Here is a 23,537-nt window from a genome sequence, read left to right on the forward strand (position 1 = left end):
GATAAAAGCTTAATTTAAAAACTCTGTGATTAAAAACTTGATGGAAAACTTGATTTATGACTTGATGGATAAATGAACAATGCAGCTCCCTATTTATACTAGTGGCTTTGCTAAATTAAGAGCCACTAACCATAGAAAATCAAGGAAATAAAATATTCCATGATATAAAAATCCCAACATAATCTATCACTAAGTCAACAAAAATTTTAGCTAATTACATCTTGGAAAAATTCTTCTTTGGTCCTCCTTCTTTGCTTCTTTCTTCAATCTAGCCCAATTATTTCCTTTTTTCTTCTATTTGGCCCCAAATTGTACCCATGCACAAAATTCAATATAAACATGGAAAAATCAGTGGTGTATTCTCATAAATTAACCAATTTAATTATATAAAATATGTAATTTTAGCATTTAATCAAGCAACAACTAACCCAACCCAATTAAAATCAGGCAGCATAAAAACATATGCTGCCATTAATGCATTAGCCTCATTAATCATTTTATACTATTTTGAAGTTAAGGGATGAAAATGTAAATTTTGACTTATTTACCTTCAACAATTTTACACTTAAATCGTATACTTGCTATATTTGATTGGTTGAGAGTCTGAATCCTTTATCCAACGCTGTCGTATCATCTTCTATTTGCGGGCTTCAACAGCCGAAGGGAGAAGGCCGCTAACACAAATGCCAAGTTTTGGTGGGTAAGCAGAGGTGAAGAAATGGCACTCACAAGACGAATCTCATCAAGCATTCCCCATTATTTTGGATTTGCAGAGAGGTCTTTCAAATCTTACAAATTACCCGGAGGTCCCTCTTCTTCTTCCTCTCTAACCCATGGCATCCACGTCTTCCACTGCCCCGTATGTCCCCTATCTCTTTCTTCTTTACCCATTTCCAGATTCCCATCGTTGAATTGGATTTGCCACTTAAGTTTTTATTCTTGGCGAAAAAAAAATTCCATTAAAATTGATGATTTTGTTAAGTTTTTTTAATTGAATATGGTGCTCTTGTTTTTTTTTTTTTTGGTAGGACCAAGTTGGGATAGTTGCAAAGCTATCAGAATGCATAGCTTCAAGAGGAGGAAACATACTTGGGGCCGATATTTTTGTCCCTGAAAAAAAGAACGTCTTTTATTCCAGAAAGTAAGGTTACTTTTAATGATCTAAAATTTTACAATTCAATGCTAATTGTCTTTGATTGATTAATGCAAGAGATAAGCTTGAGTTTCATTGGGTAGCCCTAATGGAACATGATCCTCAAGAATCAATGAAGCAAGTGAGTGTTGCAATAAAGAATTATTGTACAATTGTGTTGTTGCTAGTGGATGTTTGTTTTTTCGGCTCAAGTTCGAGCTACAAAACTCAGCTCAGTACATTGGTTTCATTATGAAAGAGAATTACTGGAATCAAGAAGAGTAGTATTATCTTAACTTTTTTTAAGTTGCTTTTTTGTTAATCTGTATCAGCATCGATTAGAAGCAGGTTTGGTTTTGGTCTGTTTTCTGTGTTTCTCAATGTCGTAGAATGATGTTCGGTCTGGACAAACAGTTATATGTCCAATGGTGACTGTATTTTGTTGCTGCAAGGTGATTGAGTGAACCATAACTAGACCTGGACGTTGTTGTGTGCAAAATTGCAGTGAGTTTCTTTTTGACCCAGTCAAATGGCCTCGGGAGCAAATGGATGAAGACTTCCTAAATCTTTCAAAACTGTTCAGCGCTACGAGATCCGTTGTCAGGGTCCCTGATCTTGATCCCAAGTTTAAAATTGGTATCCTTGCTTCAAAACAGGTATAACTTATTCTTCTTCTCTTAATGTTGATTTATCTTCTGCACGATTGAACTGTTTATCTTGCTCCAGGACCATTGCCTGGTAGATTTGCTACACCGATGGCAGGAGGGAAGACTTCAAGTTGAAATTACTTGTGTGATAAGGTGATGTTTAAACTTTCATCCCTTTTGATGATTTTTGCCATTGTCCTTTTTTCTTCGAAACTCTTGTAGTCCAGTTTGCATTTTGTTTCAAAATTCTGATTTTGGTTTTTTACATTGTATGGCAGTAATCATGAAAGAGGCCCAAACACTCATGTGATACGCTTTCTTGAAAGGAATAATATTCCATATCATTATTTGAACACTACAAAAGAGAACAAAAGAGAAGGGGAGATCTTAGAGTTAGTTCTAGATACTGATTTTCTGGTACTTGCCAGGTATATGCAGGTAAATCTGATTATAGATAACCACAATTTTGTTTAAGTGCAAAGCAATTTCTTTTAATGGAAAACATTTTAATATGGGATTCCACAATATTTAGCTGGAAGAATAGACATAACTTTTTTCTTTCTCAAATGACTCTAGATAGTGTTTATCTATATTGAACATTTAGCAAAACCATTTAATGTCTGTTCTTGTTGGTATTGTCATTTTGTTTAGCCAAACAATTGTATATCTTATAAGGAGATCAGGTGTATGGGAATCGGTTGAATTAACTAGTACCATGTTTCAGTGCTGGAAAATAACTATTTACTTTTGCAGATTTTATCTGGTAATTTTTTGAGGACATACGGGAAGGATGTAATTAACATTCACCATGGCCTTTTGCCATCATTTAAGGGTGGAAATCCATCCAAACAGGTGAATAGTCTTTCTTATCTATTAGTAATTGAAATGAACACTTCATGCTTCCTTCCTAACTCTAGATGCATGTTAAATTTTCTAGATTATGTTGGCAGGCTTTTGATGCGGGTGTGAAATTAATTGGTGCGACAAGTCACTTTGTGACTGAAGAACTTGATTCGGGGCCTATTATTGAACAAATGGTATTATTTTATTTGTTTAATGCTGCTCTAAACAGTGTTACTACTATCCTCCTTGCAATGATTACATGATGGTGACTATTCTATTATTTTCCATTCAAAGAAGTAATCAGCTTGAACTACCTTTAGCTCAGTTTCTTGAACTTTAAGTAATAGCTGAGGATTCAGTTTTTGCTGTTGGACCATGCATATTGTCATTCTTTAAACTTTCTTGTTGCCAGACAGCTAGTTTGATGGTTGATTCCAGTGTTATGATCAAATTTCTCAGGAAACCGGGGCAAGTTAATTTGATCTGTGAAACTTCCTTACTCGGAGAATGTGTTGAAACAGAGTTTATAAAGTAGTAATCTTTAAGCGACAACTTCTTTCAAGTTTGACTAAATTTGGGTGCTTATTATCTTTCTTTTTTTTTTTCACATTTGTTTAACTGTTGTCCAATGATGTTTGTTGCATTTGTATTTGATGCTGCATAACCAATAAATAAATTCGATATTTATACTTTCTTGTTTTATGGCTGCCTTTAATGTTCTGCCCTCGATCTATGCTTTGCCAGGTTGAAAGAGTTTCTCACAGAGACAATTTGGAGAGTTTTGTGCAAAAATCAGAGAACCTCGAGAGGCAATGCCTTGCAAAAGCTATGAGATCATACTGTAAACTGCGAGTGTTGCCATACGAGGAAAACAGGACTGTTGTATTTTAAGAGCGAAAATCAGAAGATAAAGCAGTGTGAAAGGAGGAGGTTAGGGTGTTATGCACCTTCAGTGAGTCATTTAGATTGTCTAGCAAAAGTAATTTCACTCCATACATCTCTAGGTGCATATGCCAGCTCTTAAAAGTCCTCCAAAATAGTTGGTTTTTGTTTTTTGTCAATCTGGGGAATCTTGTTCATCTTCCTTTGCCTTTATCTAAAGAAGAGGAGGAAAATTTGGTGCAGTTAACTTCCTGATAGAGGATTATTTGCTTAGAGAGCTTTGCCTGGTTTGTGTGCCATATCAAATATCAAGCTAACCAAGTGGTTGAGCAAGCTCTGAGTGGGGACCACATTACTGTAATTGCAGATTTTTCATAGTGATTGGTGAGTTTCTTTTGATGAATAAATGAAAACTAACAATGTGAATGATTGATGTAAGTTAGGGTGCAATGATTGTGATAGTATGGGAGTGGTATGCCATATTTTTGTTTGTTTTCCTTGCACAACCTGTCTTCCACTTGCACAATTTCAATCTTGTCGTTTCTTTTCCCTAGTCTATCCCCTTATCCGACAACCAGGAAAAACTGGAATCTTCCTTTTTTTCTCTTCCGTTTAAGATTATGAATTTTTTTTCTTTGTGTGTGAATAATTGTGATCGTTGCTATTAGTTTTACATGTTTGCAAGCATGAACATGGTGGAAGTATCTCAAAAAAACTGTGTAAAAATCTCCCTTCAGATACAATGGAAGAACTTGTTGCATAGCTCATACATGGAAATATAGACTCTGTATGAAATTCTTAATGTCACAAAAACCATATTCTGTATATATGCTGCACAAACTATACCATTTCCTATATGGTGTTGTCGATACTCAAAGGTTCGAGAGAAAGCTCAGCTGCCTTGGCATAGCTGACTTGCCGGAGAAGATTTTGAATCCCATCGACCCATTTCTGCTTATGAATCTTGCTTTTACACTTGAATTCTATAAGACCTTGTCCTGTCTTGAGACCGAAATAGAGTTCCTCACAGGTTTCCCTCTCTTTTCTATATGGCCATGCAGAGGTCTCATCACAAACTCCATAAACAATGCCTGGTATAATGATAGGAGATTTAATTATACAGAGAAAATGAAAAGATAGTAAGTAGTAGTAATCGAGTGTTGCATATAGCTACGTGTCTGATATGAATATGTTTTATTTATTTTAAAGTTACAGGTAACGTGGGTGGCGGTAGTGTTTTTGTGTCAAAAAGTTGCTTTTTGCTAAAGCTCTAGCAGTCAAAGTAATAGAAAGAAAATGAAAAAGGAAGTGCAAAGGGATTAATTAGATGAGAAGTCATTAGGTTAATGCGAAATTAGAGGGTAGAGTAATGCAATACTTACATTTATTATTCTTAGAAAATGCCCCTCCAACGTGTTTGCTTTTTAGCTTAATCACGACCTGACAACAGAGCGTCTGTAAGAGCTTGTAAATTGAAAACTTACAATTGAATATGTTTTCTCGCATTTTTACCATCATGTTTGTTTGTTTGTTTGTTACCTGAGATTTCTTGTTGATGTAGACGTTGACCCGTTTCCATCTCAGTACACCTTTTCGAGGGTGCTGCAATAGTTCACCCTCACAAGGAGGATTTGGCTCCTTCATTTGAGTAAGAAAATCAGGAGACCAATAAGCTTCTGTCATGGTCCTCTCGTAAGGACTTATGGCTGCGTTTTTCTTTGCTTCTTTTGGCAATCTGGCTCTCACAGCTGCTTCTCCTCTCAAAGCTGGTTTTGGAGATAAATGATTCAGATTCATAAAAATTGGCATTGGAGTGACAACAATTTGAGATGAATAAAAATGGTAATGGTTTTGAGTGTCCTCAAATACCTGTTGCAGCTGCTGCTGTGAGAGTCATCAGATCACCAGCAGTTTGAATATCAACGGCTGATTTAACAACAGAACCAACACGATCATTATCAGCCCCGGCTAGTTCAGCTAATTCAATGCAATGTGATGCCAAAAGTTGAGTTGCAGATGCCAATGCCGTGCTCATCTTTGAGCCTGTGGTTGTCCCATTGGGCTTTCCGGCTGCGGCTAAAGCTGCCAAACCTGCAGCTAGTCCTGCAACCGAAACAGCAGAGTGCACCCGAGCATTTTCCGCACGTATCTTATCTTTCTTCTTCACTGTGTTGGTGCCTAATTCCTTGTGGTGTTGAAACCATTTCCCAATCGATCCACTTTTTCGAGCATGAATCGAATTCAAGACTTTCCCAGCCTAAGTAAACAGAATAGAGAAAACTAGAACATCAGAAACGAAGAAAGGATCAAAAATAAAAAAAGGGTATAAGATCGTTACTCACAATTTGAGGTGCAACAATTGTGTCTGGAAATGAACTTGGATTATGATCGAACTCGAACTGTTTCTGTTTCTGAGAAAGGGCTTTGGAAAGTTCAGATGCAGATAAGGACCATGATCTAGACAAAAACTCCATAGGCTCCTTTGGTGTTTGTGGCTGAGGGATAGCTGGAAAAGACGATGCTGCTTTAAGCACTCCATCCTCTTCTACATTCTCTAACCCGAGCAAACAACCAGTCTTCCAATCTGAATAAAACCCAGTTTCCATATCTATCTTGGGATTCTTTTCAGCAGATGACAAGGAAACACTTTTAAGGCTTTTGTGTTCGAATTTCAAAAGCTATACTGTAATCTCCTGCAGTTTTGGTATCTTTGGGCTTTGATTAAGTGAAAGAAAACAAGTCTTAAAGAGGAAGTACAAGATTGAGAAGAAGAAAAAGAAGGAAGGAAAATGATTGCCTTTTGAAACCAGAAAGGTGGTGGATTAAGAACAAAACTCAGGGTCTTGTCTGAGTACAGTTATTATAATTATATGGAGTGGACAATGTTAAAAGGGTCCCTCCATTGAAACAGTGAGTGACAGAATAATTAAACAGGAGCAGATATCAAAATCTAGTGTTTTGAACCCCCCCCCCCATGAATTCATTCAACTTTTGTTTACTAAAGGAGACTGGGATTAGTAGTCAAAACAGAAGTTAGAAAACCCATGAATTCATATATAATAACATAATCAAAGTAGTATAGATTAAGGATCATAAAGAACAGCATTTGTCCTGGATAAAGGGGGACTGTTTCTTAAGACAGGTGCAATTAAGCGCATGTGACCATGATCAAAAGTTGTCGTTAAAGAGTATCTTTCATATTTTCAGCCATAAGAAAAGAATAATCTTCTTTTATGGGTTTAATATCATTGTCCGATCTCATATTCCAACTGCTAAATTTCATATTTGTAAAAATAATCGAATAGAATGAAAATGAAATAATATATTCAGTCATATATCACTTTCGGTTGTTGGAAAGATTTTTCAAGGTAATTGAACAAAACATTAGTAGCCAATGGTCTTGCATGAAGCTTTGGACTGGTCGGTCGGTTTCGTTTAGTGTTTGATGCTTCCATGGATATCTGCCCCATTTTTTTTTCTCTCTTCTTTACTTGGATGGGTTAACAACAGTTGCAATTTTCTATGTTTAATAACCAGATATAAAGATTTTATTTTGGGTTAAATATGCTTTGGGCCACTGTAATTTTCAGACTTCTAAATTTTAGGTCTTTTTCTTGTTTGATTTGAAAATTATGGTCCCTTTTATATCGCTATTAATGAATTTTCATTAAATTTAAATATATAACATTTTAATATTATTGATACTAGATATCAGTAAGGGAGGAAATACAAGGAGAATGTGGTGGTGCAAAGGAGATTGGTTTATCTAGAAAAGTGGAGAGTCGAAAAATGAGAGAAGAGAGGAGTAAGCAAGCAAGGGAAACTGACTGCTGAGTACGAGCTTAGGGTTGCTGAGAAGGCCAAAAGGATCCTTTATTCATCATTTGGAGGATATTTATGGGAGGAAGGCCTTCCATGCTCGATAATGCCACATCACCGACAATACAAGTGGTGGCTTGCTTGTGTGATTGGTCAAGTGGTAGGTCAGTTATCCTCATGTGTAGTACTGTCTTGACATTCTCCTTATTGAGGTGATACGAGTTGTTACGTCTCGTCTTCCAAGTCACCCGCTTTTAGCGAGAACACACTAACCTCCAAGAGAATGTTAGGACAATACTAAACATGAGGACAACCAGCCTGCCACTTGGTCGACCACATGAACAGGGCACCACTCATACTGTCAGTGACGTGGCACCGCCAAGCATGGGCCTCTCTCCTATAAATACCCTCCATGATGATTAAGAAAGGATCCTTTTGGCCTTCTCAACAACCCTAAACTTCTACTCAAAACTCAACCCTTACTTCTCTTCTTTTCTAACTCTTTGTCCATCTAGGTGAATTAGTCTCCTTTGCACCACTATATTTTCTTTTTATTCCTCCTTTCTTGATACTAGGCATCAACAAATATCTAAAGTTTTGATTTAAAAATTAAAGGATTAATGGACTATTTGGGGCCTGAACTTGTAATTATTCTCATATTGGAGCTTGAACCTTTTTTATTCTAAATTAGCCTCTGAATTTAACAATCGTTCCCACATTGAGACATAAACTTTTTTTTTTGTCCAAGTTAATCTTTAAACTTGACAATCCTTCCCTACCTTTAAATTTTTAAAAATTATATTTATCAAAGTTAGGTTTACTTATATGTATGTATTGTTGGAAAGACAAATTAGTTGGCCTTCCATCCAACACTGTAGGGAAAGATCTAGATACGAAGGAGGATTTTGATGTGTTGGAAGGAGACATTCAAAAGTCTATTATTAACGGTATTCCCTCAATTCATTTTTCAGATAGTATTCAACAAATTCTTATTCGGGATCTGGATAATAACATGATCTTGAAGCTCCTAGGACGCAACATTGGCTACTCAATTTTGCAAAATAAAATTTACAACTTATGGAAGCCCTCATCGTCATTTTTCCTGATAGATATCGAACATGGGTGTTGACACCCTTTTTTTTGGATGATGAAAAACGGGGTCGACTTGGGTTTTGAAAAAAAAGAAACGGGAGTCGCCACCAATCCTTTTTTTTATGAGGTGTGATTGGATCACCTTGAAAAGTTGTTGTTTTTAATAAACGATTTGATTTTATTAAAACAACGGTTTTGGTCCACGAAATTCAGAAAAATGGGTTCGGGAGTCGGTTACGCACGAGGAAGGATTAGCACCCTCGATACGCCCAAAATTGGTACCTAGTTTATTATTTAATGTCTTAGTGTCGAAGATTGAAAACTTTAAAGAAACTTAAAATACGATCCTTAAAAAAAACTCGTATAGCAAAGATTAAAATTCAAGAGGATATTTGGCAATTTGGTTAAACGAGAAATCGAAACCTAGCACCTTAGGGCACGTTCCTCGAATTTCCAAACGCAAAACATTGCCTCATTGTAAAATTTTTAAAAGGATATTAAGCCATTTGGTTAAACGAGAAAAACGACACCCAGCACCTTAGGGCATGTTTTCTCGAATTTCCAAATGCAAAACATTGCCTCATTGTAAAATTTTTAAAAGGATATTAAGCCATTTGGTTAAACGAGAAAAACGACACCCAGCACCTTAGGGCATGTTTTCTCGAATTTCCAAATGCAAAACATTGCCCTTTTTGAAACATTTTTCTTTTTTGAAATATGTATTTATATGCATAATGGAATAATAAATAAGATAATGAGACTAAAATAATATGAGCAAAAACAAATAATAAATAAATAAAATGAAGCAAATTCATCATATGCGTATAATGACAAATAAATAAATAAATAAATAAATAACACATAAAAATAGACATGTGAACAAATAAACAAATGAACATTAGATAAAACAAAATAATAATAAAAAGGTAAATTGGCCCAGATTAAAATAAATAAATAAATAAATAAAAATGCATGCGCACGTAAGAAAAAATATATATATATATACATATATATACTTATAAAAACATGAAGACCTACATATATTTATGTTTTAAAGTTATAAAATAAACTCATATAGGTATATACATATATGTACGCATGTGTATATAAAAGGACAGAAGAAGAGATATTAATGTATGTGTATTTGTAAGGAAAATATATATAGATCTAAATGTATATATAAATTATAGAATATAAAATATATATATATAAATGGGTACATGCGTATATATATAAAAAAGGTATGTACATATATATATAAAGTTAAATGATATGGGTACGTAAACCATAGTAAAATAATAATAATAATAACAAAGATAACCATAATAATAATAGTTAGTTTAATAATAAGAGTCTTTAAAAAAAATTAGATTAAACAATAAACAAAACATAGGACGAAATCGAGAGCAAAATGAAATTACAGGGTAAAAACTACAATAAAACAAACAAGAAAGACCAAAATGGAAATGCGCGTAAATGCCAGGGACCAAATGAGTAATAAAACCCTTATCAGGACACGTGTACGTTGCACAGTGCGCCAGGGGGTCGGGGACGAAATCGAAAAAACACACGAAAGTTCAGGGCTGAATTAAAAGACAATAATATTGAACAAAAGGAGTCAATTTAAAAGAAAATAAACTCAGAAGAACCAAAATCGTAAATAGACCCTCAGGTATGGAAACACGCGGACTTTCATCGGGTGGAGTCAGGTCGGCTTGATCCATGTCAAAACGACGCCGTTTTGGGACTATTGAAGCCAGTCTTAAACGACGCCGTTTAAGGTGTCATTTAAGTTTTTTTTTTATTTCATTATTCTTTTCTGTTTAAAACAAAAAAAAACTTCAAAACCTCTCCCCAGCCTCTCCTTTCCGGCCAAGGGGCCCGGCAGCAGGCCACCGCACCATTCGGCGCCGGCGTCGCCGTAGGCGGTGGTTAGAAGGCGAAAGGTCGTTTTTTTTTAACCCTGTCGCAAAGGTCTTTCGTAGATCGGGCCCTCCTATCCCCAAAGCCGAGAGAAGAACCCCCAAAAACCGCCATCCCCGTCTATTTTCGGTTACCCGAAGGACTCCGGCGACAACTCAGACGCGGCGTTCAGGTAAGTTTCGTTTTATTATTTTAAACCTATTAACTGTGAATGAAAAGAAATAGCAAAAAACCGGATCTAATTGAAGAAAAAAAAGACTAAAAATATCACCTTTAAACTGATTTTTTTTATTTCTTCAATATTGTTTCAAAAAATCGGACCCTCTTACAAAGATTTTTTGTTGGCTTTATAGCCGATTTACATGAATTTTTTTAGTCTATTTTACTTGCTGATGTTTCTTTTTTGTCCTTACAGGCGTGGGCGCACGTGGGTGGAGATGACAGTGGCAGTTGGCAGTGGTTGCTGGCAGAGCAGGTGGGCAGAAGACCAAAGGTCAAAAGACCTTAAGAGCGGCGCCTAGGGTTCTTCTGTTTTCTGCTAGGTTTTTTTTTTGTTTTGGGTCTAGTGGGCTACTAGGACGATTTGAAATCTGTCTTACCTTTAGGTTCCCTTCCGTGTTTGATAATTGGCGATTTTAATGTCATTCGCTCACCTAATGATAAAAAAAAACAATTGTGCCATTGTGACGAGATGCAATCTTTTTGGCAATTTTGTTGATTCTTGTAATTTACAAGATTTGGGGTTCACTAGGCCATCTTTTACATGGCAGAGAGGTGGTATGTTCGTGAGGCTTGACAGGGATCTAGCTAATGGAACACATGCTTCATATTTCCTGTAATGTTGTGTTTTTCATTTCCCACATATTAAATCTGATCACAAGCCCATCCCCTTGAAGACTAATTCAGAAATTAGCTTGTCTAAAGGGAGACCCTTTCGATTTCTTGCAGGGTGGACAAATCATGCTAAATTTCCCACTCTGGTCAAAGATAAATGGAACTATTTAGGTAATATGGTTGACTCTCTTACTCCATTTACTTCGCATGTTAAAGAATGGAACATGTTAGTTTATGGCTTTATAGGTACTTGCAAAAGACATATTATGAAATCACTTTCGAGTATTCAAAAGGCGTTAGATCATTTGACCTCTAATCGGTTAGTTAAACTGGAAATGGATGTTCGTGATGAATTGGAAAATCTGTTTAGTCATGAGGAGCTACTTCAGAGGTAAAAGGCTAGATGTGATTAGTTGTAGCTTAAGGATTGTAACACTAATTTTTTTTCATAACCGTACGATTCAAATAAGGAAATTCAATTGAATCATAGCTTTACGTATTGCTAATGGAGAATAGTGTTTAGATCAGAATATCCTTAAAGATGAGGTAGCTGGGTTTTTTTTTGAAAGACTTTATGGTGAACTTTTGGATCCAATGAGAGGTCTCCCTTCCAATATCTTTCTACGAATCAAGTTCCAGAACATTGCTTTTTCGGAGAAATTGATTTCGAATGAAGAGATTAAGAGGGCCTTATTCGACATGGCTCAATTGAAGGCTCAGAGTAGTGATGGTTTTCATGCACACCTTTTCCAGAGTCAGTGGGATATAGTTAGTAATGCTATTTGTGAATGGGTTCAAGAAATTTTTGCTAGTAACAATATTTGTAACTGCCTGATTTTTTAGTGGTGTCGGAAATAGTAGTTTCAAGGCCACTAAATCTGGCGAGTAAGTTCGTAAATATTATTATTTAATATTTATTAGTCAAATATGGTTTTAAAAAGGTTTTTGAATTGATATTTTATATTTTATAATGATTTATTAGGTTCGTGTGGTAAGACCCTAAGTCAAGTGGTTTTAAAAAGTAATGTATCGAGACCTTGTTTCTATAAACTGAGCTGTAAATGTTTTTATAAATATTTGTGAGTGCCATTAAGGTGGTATTAAACTTTCATTGAAAAATTTTAACGTTTCGTTAGCTAATTAATTAAAAATGACTAAATTAAAAAAGGTGCAAAACTTGCTAATTATAATATTTAAGTGATTAAATGGCTTGATTAATAAATGAGGGAGGACTTAAGTAATAAATATAACTAAACTAAGATAGTGGGGCGGCATATGAAGATAAAATAATAAAATAAAGTGATAGAATGACAAAATTGTAATTAACTTGAAATTAAAATAAAACAAATTGGAATTGGAAAGTTTTCTAGGCATTTCTTCTTCAATTTTTGGATTAAACCGACATAGGTAGGGAGCTTTAAGCTGGTTTTTCATATTTTTGCTTCATGCGAGTTCAATTTTTATCCTTTCTTGTAATTTTTATGTTTTTGAGATTGTTGCAATTAGGTTCAACTAAATCGTACCTTCATTTTTTATTTTATTAAAAATTTTGAAAGTTTCCATTGATAAATATTAGATGTTTTTAATGAATAACATGAATTTAGAGCTTTGATTGTGTTGTATGATGGTTTTATAAAGTGGTTTTGTTAAATATTGATTTTAGGATTAAATTTGAAAATGTTAAAATATTAGGGTTTGATAGAGAATTTTGGGTTTATTAGGGATTGTATGAAGGCCTAGAATATTTGGATCGATTATTGATTGAGAAAATTAGTTAATTTGATAGATTAACTAATTAAGAGATTAAATTGCAAAAATTGTAAAAGTTTGGGTCATTAAATTTTAAAAATAAAACGGTATTAATTGTAAAAATGAATTGGAAATGAAATATATGCTAATAAATTAGTAATTTTATATTCTAGATCAAGACCCCGTAGATACTCGTGAAAAAGGAAAAATAGCGGAATAGTCCTTGAACTTCTACAATTACTACAATTCAATTCAGGTAAGTTTGTACGGTTAAAATTTTAAATTTTGTATAAATTGATGATTACTATTATGTATTCTATTGTTGGAAATAATTTATTGTTTGAATTATAATATTGAGTTGGATATTTGGTCTGAATTGAACGCGAGATTTGAGTACATTCGTGATTTGGTGTATGATGGCATTGAAGGGAGATATCGACATTCTCAAGTAAACTGGGGTTTAGCATTCGTTGCGAACTCCCGTGTTTTACTTTATGTTTGGCGTAATTTGGTGTATTAGCTCTTACGAGCTTCTGTTCAGCTTTCGAGCTTTTGTTGGTGTATTTGGAAGGACCAGCTCTTATGAGCTTTTGTTGACGATGTACTCATAACCGTAAGTCATTCTTCGAATGGAAAAATCTCGGTACAATGACTTATTTGATGAATTTGAAAGACATGTTATTTATTTTTATACTAAATTTAAATACGGATGTACTTATCAATTAAAATTGTGAATGACAGGGAATAGTCATAGATAATTTTTTATTATTTGAATTATTATAGTTAGTTCGGTAAGATTTTTGTTTAACTCGTCGAACTTACTAAGCTTTATTAAGCTTATTTGTATTTTTTAATGTCATTGTATATTTTTGGAAGGTTGAACAATCGGATCAACACTCAAGACACACTATTCAGCTTATTTCGGTAGTTTTTGAAACGTTAAATATGGCTTATATGGTATGTATAGGCTTTTGTATGGTCTTGGTCAAAGTTTAACTTATGTAAATATTATGAATAATATTGTAACACCTCCTAACCCCACACCGCCGCCAGAACAGGGTTACGAGGCATTATCGGACATATCAAACAATTTACAAATAATTTTTAAATAAATAACCAACATATTAAAATAAATCATAAATTCATATAAATTTTACTAATTGACTTCATTCATTTTTTTTTATAAATTTCGGCAGCATTTCTATTTATTTTTACATAAAAACCCCTGCAAATTTTAAATCGCAACCAAACCAATCCCAGTAATTCAACCAATACATTTATATACTTATATTATACTTGACATATTGACATAACAACTTAATTAATGCAAATCCTATTATCATTTCTAATTAATTCATAAAACTAATCAAGCCATTTCAATTCGATACCAATGCTATAAATAACTTCTACCATTTCACTAATATAATCATCAAAACATCAAATACCTTTCTTTACATAAAATTATATAACATACCAAAATAACCATTATAATTCTTATGTACATGCCACTTTCATTTAAGGAAGAAAACATCACCGAAATCTCTATGCAGGAGTCGGGATTGTCCTGGATGCTGAACCGAGACTCTGGCCCATTTCAACCTGCGCACGAAAACAACCGTACGCTGAGTATTTTATACTCAGTGGTATTACCATAATTCAAATTATAATAGCAATAAATAATTATAATTACCAAGCATGTAACTATTCGATTTCTTAAATATCAATTAATTCATAAACTTTCATTATTTAACAATAACAATACAATTTTTAGCTATTCTTCAATCTCAATCACATATCACATGTAGCAATTTCAATCACTACATAAACATTAAATTCATGCCTTTCATTTTCAATCTCAATTTCAATCCATAATTTTAAATTTTCTCATATTCAATACCACAATCGATCAAATTCATTTCATTTTCTCATTTCAATTATTCACCCTATTAACAATCTGGACTTTGACGGATACACGGATTCCAACCCAAACACACAAGTACGACACATTGTGCCTAAAACGGTACATAGTACCTGATTAGTATACGACACATAAGTGCCTGAAACGACACACGAGGTGCCTGATACGACACATAAAGTACCTGAGATACGACACATAAAGTGTCTGATGTACGACACATAAAGTGTCTGATCGGCAAAGCCTATAAATCCCATACTCTTCCAAATCCTATGGCATGCCAATTATATCCGACTCAGTCCGATTAGTTAATAGGGTATTTCAATTTCACAATCCAATTTTCACCTTTATTTCAAGAATTCATTTTCAATATCAACTATACTTTTCCATTCACTAATCAAAACACAATTCAATACCAACACATACTTTTCAAATTCAAATTTCAATTAAATTTTACTTTTCCATTTTCAAGCCAAATTTATTTCAATTCCACACATATATCCATTATTCAATTGAATTTATTTCAACTTAATAATAATACTTACCTTATACTTCACTTACCTTATTATTTGCTTACCTTACACATAATTTAAATTTAACATTAAAATAATAAATAATTTGAATTATTGTAATACAAACTGTGATTTTCTCGAGTTTACTCCTCGATAATCTTCTCTTTTCCTTTCCGTGCCAATGCTTTTGGTTCTTTGCTAATTACGAAAATAATAATAATTTACACTATTAATTTCAGCACTAATTATGATAAATAATTGAATTTCTATTCAATTTCTTCCTTATTCTCAATTTAATCCTAACTAGGTTCATTTACTTTCCTAATTCAATTCACACTCTATTTCTATTCAAATTTCATCCAAACTCAAATGTAACTATTAAAATTTCAGCATATTTTCCTAATTTCAAATTTCCCTCAATTTAGTCCCTAAAACATAAAACTTATAATTTCTTCTACAATTTAATCCCTTTATCAATTCTAACTTAAAATTCATTCAATTAAATCCCTAATTCAACAATTTATTCAACATGCACCATGCTTAAAAACCTATGAGCTTACAAAATATCAACTTAATTCCATCAAAACTTTGTTTTAAAGCTTGTAAATCATCAAAACTAAATAAAAAGGGCTTAATTGACTTACCAATCAAAGCTTTAAACCTTAAACCTTTAGTTTTTTCCTTTTTCTTTTCTTTCTTTCTTTTTCCTGCTCTGTTTCGAATGCCTCTGTTCTTTCTTTCTTTTTGTTTCTTTTTTTTGTTTTCTTTCTTTTGTTCACTAATTTAATTACTTTAATATAATAATTAAAACAAATATCTATTTAGTAATTAAATATAAGTATTAGAAATGTATTTTATTAATACAATTGTATTAAATTATCACCATACATTTGTCTTTATTTAATTTATTTTTTAATAAAATATTTATAATATAATTAATTTAATAATATACTTTATAATTAATTTATATATTTATATAAATAAATAATATAAAAATCTAAGATTTTTACAATCTTATTCCGCCTCAACCTCCAAATGTGGCTTAATTGCCCATTTGGTCCCTACTATTTTCCTTTAATTTATAATTAAACTTTTACCCTTTATTCAATTTAATATTTTTTGTTAATTACTCTTAATTAGGCTAAATTCACCTATCTAAAACCTAATTAAACACATAACTAGTCTAGTAAATATTTCTAATAATTATTTTCGAACTCAATTTACTAAGATGGAGGCCCAATATTATACTTTTTCGATGCCCGTGAATTTTGGGTCATTATAAATATTTTGTTTATATAATCAACCTACATATTGGTAAGAGATTAAGGTATTATTGTGATGTTAGTATAACTGATATATGTCTGTATGTATTTGAATTATAGTAAACTTTGGTAACTTGGTTAGGTAAATTAATTAGGTAAGTTTGGATATTTGGTGGACATATTTTTAAGTTGTCATTTGAGGTATCTAAGGGCATATTGGTTGTATATGGTGATAATACATGTTTAAGACTTGATTTTAGCTTGTGTTGAATGCCTTGTTATGGCTGCTTGATGTGTAAACTGTTGAGGCTAGGTTGGTATCAATTTGGGTGAGAAATGTGGCTTAGAAAATGACCTATTTTCGTCCACACGGGAAGAGACATGGGCGTGTGTCTCAGCCATGTGTAACACACGGCCAAGTGACATGGTCATGTGTCCCCTATATCTTCTTAAGAATGCAAGTCAGTATGCTCACACGGCCTAGCACACGGGCGTGTGACTTGGCCGTGTGACCTAAGTCAAAGAGTTACGCGGGTACGGACACAGGCTAGACACAATCGTGTGTCCCTATTTCAAATGATCACATGGCCTGAGACACGGGCGTGTGACCCCTGCAACTTTGAAAATTTTTAATATTTTGTGAAAAATTCTTTGAGTACCCGATTTAGTCCCGACTTGTTTCTAAAGCGTATTTTGGGCCCCAAGGGCTCATATAAGGGACAATATGTTTGATTTCGATTGGTTTCTGACATGAATGCTATATTATATGAAATGTCTGTTTATTTGATCTGTAAACTCTGATAATGCTTTATAACCCTGTTCTGGTAATGAATAAGGGTTAAGGGTGTTACAATATTGATCTGAATCTTAATAATACTTTGATCGTGCTTATTCCTAAGAAAGATAGTCCATAGAATTTTAGTCAATTTTGTCCCATCAGTATCTACTCAGTTCTGTACAAATTGGTGATGAAAGTTATTGTAAATAGATTTAAATTAGTTTTCCTAACTTCATCTTGCGGGAACAAGCTGAGTTTATTGTTGGTCACAATATCTCAGATAATGTTTTTATAATGTAGAAAGTCATTCATTCCATGCGAAGTAAACGAAATGGAAAAAATTAGATGGCGATCAAGTTGGACCTGAAAAAGGCTTATGATAGAGTGAGCTAGGATTTCATTGGTGCTTCGTTGTAGGCTGTTTGGGTTCTTGATTTTCTCAGATTTGTGATCATGGCAGCCATATATTTTTCTTCTATGTAGATCTTCTAGAATAGAGTCCCTACTCGTAAGTTTAAGCCAGTTAGAGGGATCAGACAAGGTTGTCCACTATCGCATTATCTCTTTGTCTTTTGCATGAAATGGTTAGGTTATATTATTCGTGCAAAAATTGATATTGAAAAGTGGTGTCCAATTCGTCTATCAAGAACATGGTCGGCCTTATCTTACCTTTTCTTTTGTGGATCATCTAGTCATTTTTTGCAAAGTGGAGTTAAAATAAGTTGAATTATTAATGGACATCTTAAAGCATTTTTGTGAATTTTCTGATAACAAGATCAACGCACAGAAAAGTAATATGTATTTTTCCAAAGGAGTTTAAGCTAATTTATATTCTCGGATTAGTCAATTTTTTGGGTTTCAAGAGGTTCATAATCTTAGTATTTACTTAGGTGTTCTTCTTCTTTATGATCGAGTTGCTAAAAGTACTCTGAATTTTATTATAAAAAAGGTGAGGCATAAATTGCAAAGTTGGGAAGCTAGGAAGCTATATCCATTACTAGAAGGGTCACATTGGTCCAATCGGTTCTCTTAGCTATTCCAAACTACTTTATGCAATCCATGCTAATCCAAAAAGGTGTATGCGCTGAGATCGAGCATTTTGTAAGACAGTTTATTTGGGATGGTTCTGGTGGCCATCCAAAACTTACTTAAGTTGGGTGGGATTCCATCTGTCAACCAAGATCATGTGATAGTCTTAGATTTCGGCATCTACATGACCAAAATAATTCATTTTTATGAAAATTGAGTTTAATTTAGTCACCAAGAAGGATGCTTTATGGGAACGAGTCCTACGTTAAATATGGCTAGAAAAATTAACTCCTGAAATCCATTAGTAAGAGTCAGTGTTCGCATTTATAGCGTTCCCTCTTTAAGGTATGGTCTCTTTTCTATGAAAAATTAGCTCAATTGGTAATGGCACAAGAATTTGTTGTTGGAAGGATTCCTAGATCCTAAGAGTCTTATCGCATGTTCCTACTCATACAAGGTTAAACTTGGATTGCATTCTAAGAGATTTGGTTATGCCTAATGGAACTTGGAATATGGATCTATTCTGTATTTGGCTGCCCGAAGAGGTGATTAAACCAATAATAAGTATTCCCCCTCCACATCTTGCCTCGAGGCCGAATAGGGTGATTTGAGCTTACTTGATTTTAAGGTCTTTTTCTATTCGTAGTGCATTCTGGACTTTAAAAAATGATTTTTGGAATCCCAAAGAAGTCTGTTGAAATATCATTTGGAAATATCAAAGACCCCAAAGTGTTCGTTTTTTCCTTTGGCTAGTTTTTAACTAGAGACTCCTAAGAAATTTGGAATGCACTCGAAGAGGTCTTGGTCATATTAGTTCTTATAATATATGTGGTCATGAAACAGATGATACTCTCCATGTGCTTCAAGAATGCCTAACAGCAAAGGAAGTGTGGCTGCATGTTGTTCCAATTGAACAATAACATAGGTTCTTTTCTGGTTCTTTTCTGATTTGGTTTTATTCTAACCTTTGTTTTCATATGAAGTTGCAAGATTGAGGAATCTAAAAGAATAGGAATTTATTTATCTTTCAGAATGTTACTTGGGCAGCTTATGAAATTGTCAAACCTTCTCTCAATTGGGCACATCAATTTGATCTTAATCACAATGGATCAAAGACCAATCTTGTAACAGCCCGTTTTCAGTAAAATCAGAATAGTAGTTTCAGGACCACAAATTCGAGTCCGGAGAGAAAATTATTTTAATAATATTTCATAGTCTGCATTATGATTAAAATATCGTATGAAAATTTCGTAAAGAAATTTTATCACTTACATGTCTAATTAGATGGAAAGGACCAAATTGCATAAAATGCAAAAGTTGATTCTAGTAGCTATATGTATCAAATAGCTATGGAATTCAAAATTAGAGGTCTTTATATGGCAAATAGACCATTTAGAGGAGTTAGTAGATAAGTATGCTTAGTCATCCTTGGAAAATTCAATAAAGAAAATGATTAAATTGGAAAAAAAATAAAAAATGAATAATTAATTAAATAAGAAAATATCATCATTTTCTATCATCTTTCCCAAATTAAAGACATGGAAACCCTAGTCATAAGAGCTTGAGCTCTAGCAAACTTTCTTTTTTTAAAGAGGATCACAAATGATCCAACTCAATTTATTGCATCCACCATAATAACTCCATGAATATCCGTCAGATAATTCATGTCAAAACACCAATTACAATCATTTTGAAAAACAAAGTGACAAATAAAATCAGCCACTAAGTTACAACTCCTATAAGTCCAATTGACTTTGACCGACTCACATTTATCAAATTGTATACATAGTGCTTTAATGTGGCTGCCCATAATGGTGACATCATCCTTCCTATTATTAATTTTATTAACCAAATTAGTACAATCAGATTCCAATATAATATGCTTCTTCTTCAACCTCTTGGAAACCTTCAAACCTTCTTCAAATGCCTCCATTTCTACCCATTCAGCACTCATTGAACAGTCTTTAGCCCCCCCACTTCCACCAACCACAAAACCATCCTCGTCTCTTGCAATAACACCATACCCATCCTACCGTTCAAGACCGTTGCGTCAAAGTTAATTTTAATGACACCAGTAGGCAGCTTTGTCCATGTCTTGCAAGGAGTGGTCGCCAGAATAATAGGAGAATTAACAAGATTATGCACTCTAAAGTCTTTGCTAAGGGTTATAGCACATTCCCACACCTCCCGAGCATTATCTTTCTTGTCCATAAAAATCCTGTTGTTCCTACTGCTCCAACAGTTCCAAAGAAGAGTAAGAAAATCGGCTGCAGCCTTTGCATCCATGATTTGAAAAGTGTCTTCCAGCCAGTCGATGCATCTTATGTAGTTGCCATTGAGTAACCGGTTATCTAGCCCTTTATAAGTTAGAATATCCCTTGTCGAAGAACAGTCCTTCAGCGCATGAATAAGGGTTTCCTTATCGATATCACATCGAGGGCATTTCCCCACAAACTCTTGAAGAATATGGGCAATTTTATTATAAGTGAGGAGGATCTTATGACCAACTTCCATCCAAACACCTTAATGTTTGGCAGCACCTTCAGCTTCCAAATAATGCACCAGAAAATCCTATGAGGGCCAAAGCCAACACTCTTAAGAATGAGCCATGAGTAAGCTGACTTAATAGTGTAACAACCATGTGGATTAAGGATCCAAGTCAAACGGTCTTCAAAACTTCCTTTAGAAATGGGTAAATCATAAATTTGGTCCCCCACCGTTTGACCAAAAAGCTCGCACACCTGCTCCTTATTCCAGACCAGCGCGTTCTGAAGCCATAAGTCTTTAACCACCTTTTCACCATCGGTCAATAGAGTATGGTTAATGGAATCCCCACACAAACCCTCAAAACTCCAACTATCATACCGAACATTGATTTTTTCCCATCACCAACTAGTCAAACAAAACCATTTTCCAAAGCTTTTGCGGCTTGGGCAATGCTAGACCACGTAAAGGAGGGTTTGTCAACCCTTTTTGCACAGAAGATATTTGCATCAGGAAAATACTTGGAACTAAGAACCCTATAACAAAGGGTGTCCTTGAACTGGATAAGACGCCATACCTGTCGGCTAAGGAGAGCAACGTTGAAATATGTAGATCCCAAAAAACCATACCACTCATGCCTTTAGGGTGACATAACCGATCCTAAGTCATCATAGACCAACCTCTCTCCTTGCCATTGCTTTTCCACCACGTGTTGTTGATCTTAGATTGAAGCTCCTCATTTATCCTTTTAGGCGCCATGAACACCGAAAAAGCATAAGTGGGTGGGGATTGTAAAATAGCTTTAATAAAAATTTCTTTCCCCTAAAGGAAAGAAAACGCTTTGACCAAATATTGGCCCTACATGAACATTTATTAACAATATCTTAGATTGAAGCTCCTCATTTATCCTTTTAGGCGCCATGAACACCGAAAAAGCATAAGTGGGTGGGGATTGTAAAATAGCTTTAATAAAAAATTTCTTTCCCCTGAAGGAAAGAAAACGCTTTGACCAAATATTGGCCCTACATGAACATTTATTAACAATATCAGTAAAGGCACTTGAATTTTTCCTTCCAACAAGTAAAGGTAGACCTAAGTAATTATCAAGTTTGTTGACCATTTTCATGCCCAGAAGATCACAAAAATATTGTCTTTGAATATGGGGGGTATTCGAGCTAAAAAGGATCATAGATTTATTATTGTTAATATTTTGATCGGAAGCATTAGTAAAATTATTTAAAATTTTCATCACGACCTCGACGTCTTTCTTTTTATTATGAATAAAAATTAGGGCGTCGTCCACAAAAAAGAGGTGATTAATGCACGGTCCATTAGAGCTTGCTTGAATACCCTTAATTACATTTTTATTCTGAGCATGTGCCAACATTCTCGAAAGTGCTTCCAGGCAAAAAAGAAAGAGATAAAGGGAAAGGGGATCTCCCTGTTTAAGACCTCGCTTCGGGATAAAAGGCTCAGAGAGGACCATGTTGCACTTTATCCTATATTGAACAGAGCTAGAGCACATCATAATTTTTTCAATCCAAGTGCTGGAAAACCCCAAACGTTTCATCATCATCTCAAAAAAATTCCATTCCACACGATCATACGCCTTACTCATATCGAGTTTAATCACGAACCCTTTGTTAGGCCGGTTCTTCAGACTTTAAAGATAGTGAAGCAGCTCATGAGCAATCAATATGTTGTCGTGAATCATTCACCTGGGAACGAAAGCGCTTTGATTTTGGCTAATACACGCTGGGAGAGTATTCTTCAACCTATTTGTGAGGACGTTCGAGATAATTTTATAGATAACTTTACACAAACTAATAGGCTAAAAATTAGTCATATCTTTAGGTTCCAGAATTTTAGGGATGAGGGTAATAATAGTATCATTTAAGCAAGCGACATCATTGTTTCCTTTAAGAATCTCGTGACAGAAATGAACCACGTCCGGTCCAACCGTTTCCCAATTTTCCTTGAGCTCTAGGAAACTTATTTGGCTTAATTAGGTATGTATTCTTGTCCTTTTTTTAGTAATTTTTATATTTCTGATATCGTAATAGCTTAATCTAGCTATCTCGGGGATTAATTTGTAAAGTTATCAAAGTACTAGGGTTTTTCCATGAATGAGTATGCATGAATTATGAAGTTTTATGATAGAAAATAAAAGTTTGTTGATAGATAAACAACTTTTGTAAAGAGAATTTTGATGAAATTAAGATTTATGGACTAAATTGAAAAGATAGAAAATTTATGGAAAAATTTTGAATTTTATGAAATACATGGGCTGTTAATATTACATGTAAAAATTGACTAGGCTTGAAATAAGTATTAAATTGCATGAATTTTATTTTCCGAGCCTAAGGATGAAATCGTAATTAAATGAAAGTATAGAGGCAAAATGGTAATTTTGCCAAAAATGTGAATTGAAATTAATTAAATACGAATTTATGTTAAATTCATTTATATAGATCCGGATAGACCAAATACGGAGTTAAAACAAGGAAAAGAGAATGTATTGGATTAGTAGTGTAATAGGCCCAATTTGCCCGGCCCGTAATAAAAAAATATAAACCAAACAAAAAAATTATAACAGTCCAAAATAGTCGATTTACATTGGCCCAGAATATTAAACC

At 34.0% G+C, this 23,537-nt stretch overlaps 2 protein-coding genes across 2 annotated transcripts; one reads left to right on the forward strand and one right to left on the reverse strand.

Annotated features, from left to right (window-relative positions):
• The first annotated feature begins 598 nt into the window (after positions 1–598).
• On the forward strand, positions 599–3,942 carry LOC107929393 (formyltetrahydrofolate deformylase 2, mitochondrial). The gene is made up of 8 exons (XM_016860800.2): positions 599–859; positions 1,029–1,141; positions 1,638–1,788; positions 1,859–1,932; positions 2,058–2,217; positions 2,533–2,631; positions 2,730–2,816; positions 3,367–3,942. The coding sequence occupies exons 1-8, from the start codon at positions 719–721 to the stop codon at positions 3,511–3,513; spliced, it is 972 nt and encodes a 323-aa protein (XP_016716289.2). The 5' UTR covers positions 599–718; the 3' UTR covers positions 3,514–3,942.
• Positions 3,943–4,224: 282 nt separating this feature from the next.
• On the reverse strand, positions 4,225–6,468 carry LOC107929392 (VAN3-binding protein). The gene is made up of 5 exons (XM_016860799.2): positions 5,847–6,468; positions 5,374–5,761; positions 5,044–5,270; positions 4,887–4,944; positions 4,225–4,595 (listed from the first exon to the last, which is right to left on the reverse strand). Exons 1-5 carry the CDS (start codon positions 6,108–6,110, stop codon positions 4,357–4,359), a joined length of 1,176 nt encoding a protein of 391 aa, XP_016716288.1. The 5' UTR covers positions 6,111–6,468; the 3' UTR covers positions 4,225–4,356.
• Between the last annotated feature and the right edge of the window lie 17,069 nt (positions 6,469–23,537).

This window comes from Gossypium hirsutum, chromosome D08, assembly GCF_007990345.1.
Source record: "Gossypium hirsutum isolate 1008001.06 chromosome D08, Gossypium_hirsutum_v2.1, whole genome shotgun sequence".
Taxonomy (NCBI): domain Eukaryota; kingdom Viridiplantae; phylum Streptophyta; class Magnoliopsida; order Malvales; family Malvaceae; genus Gossypium; species Gossypium hirsutum.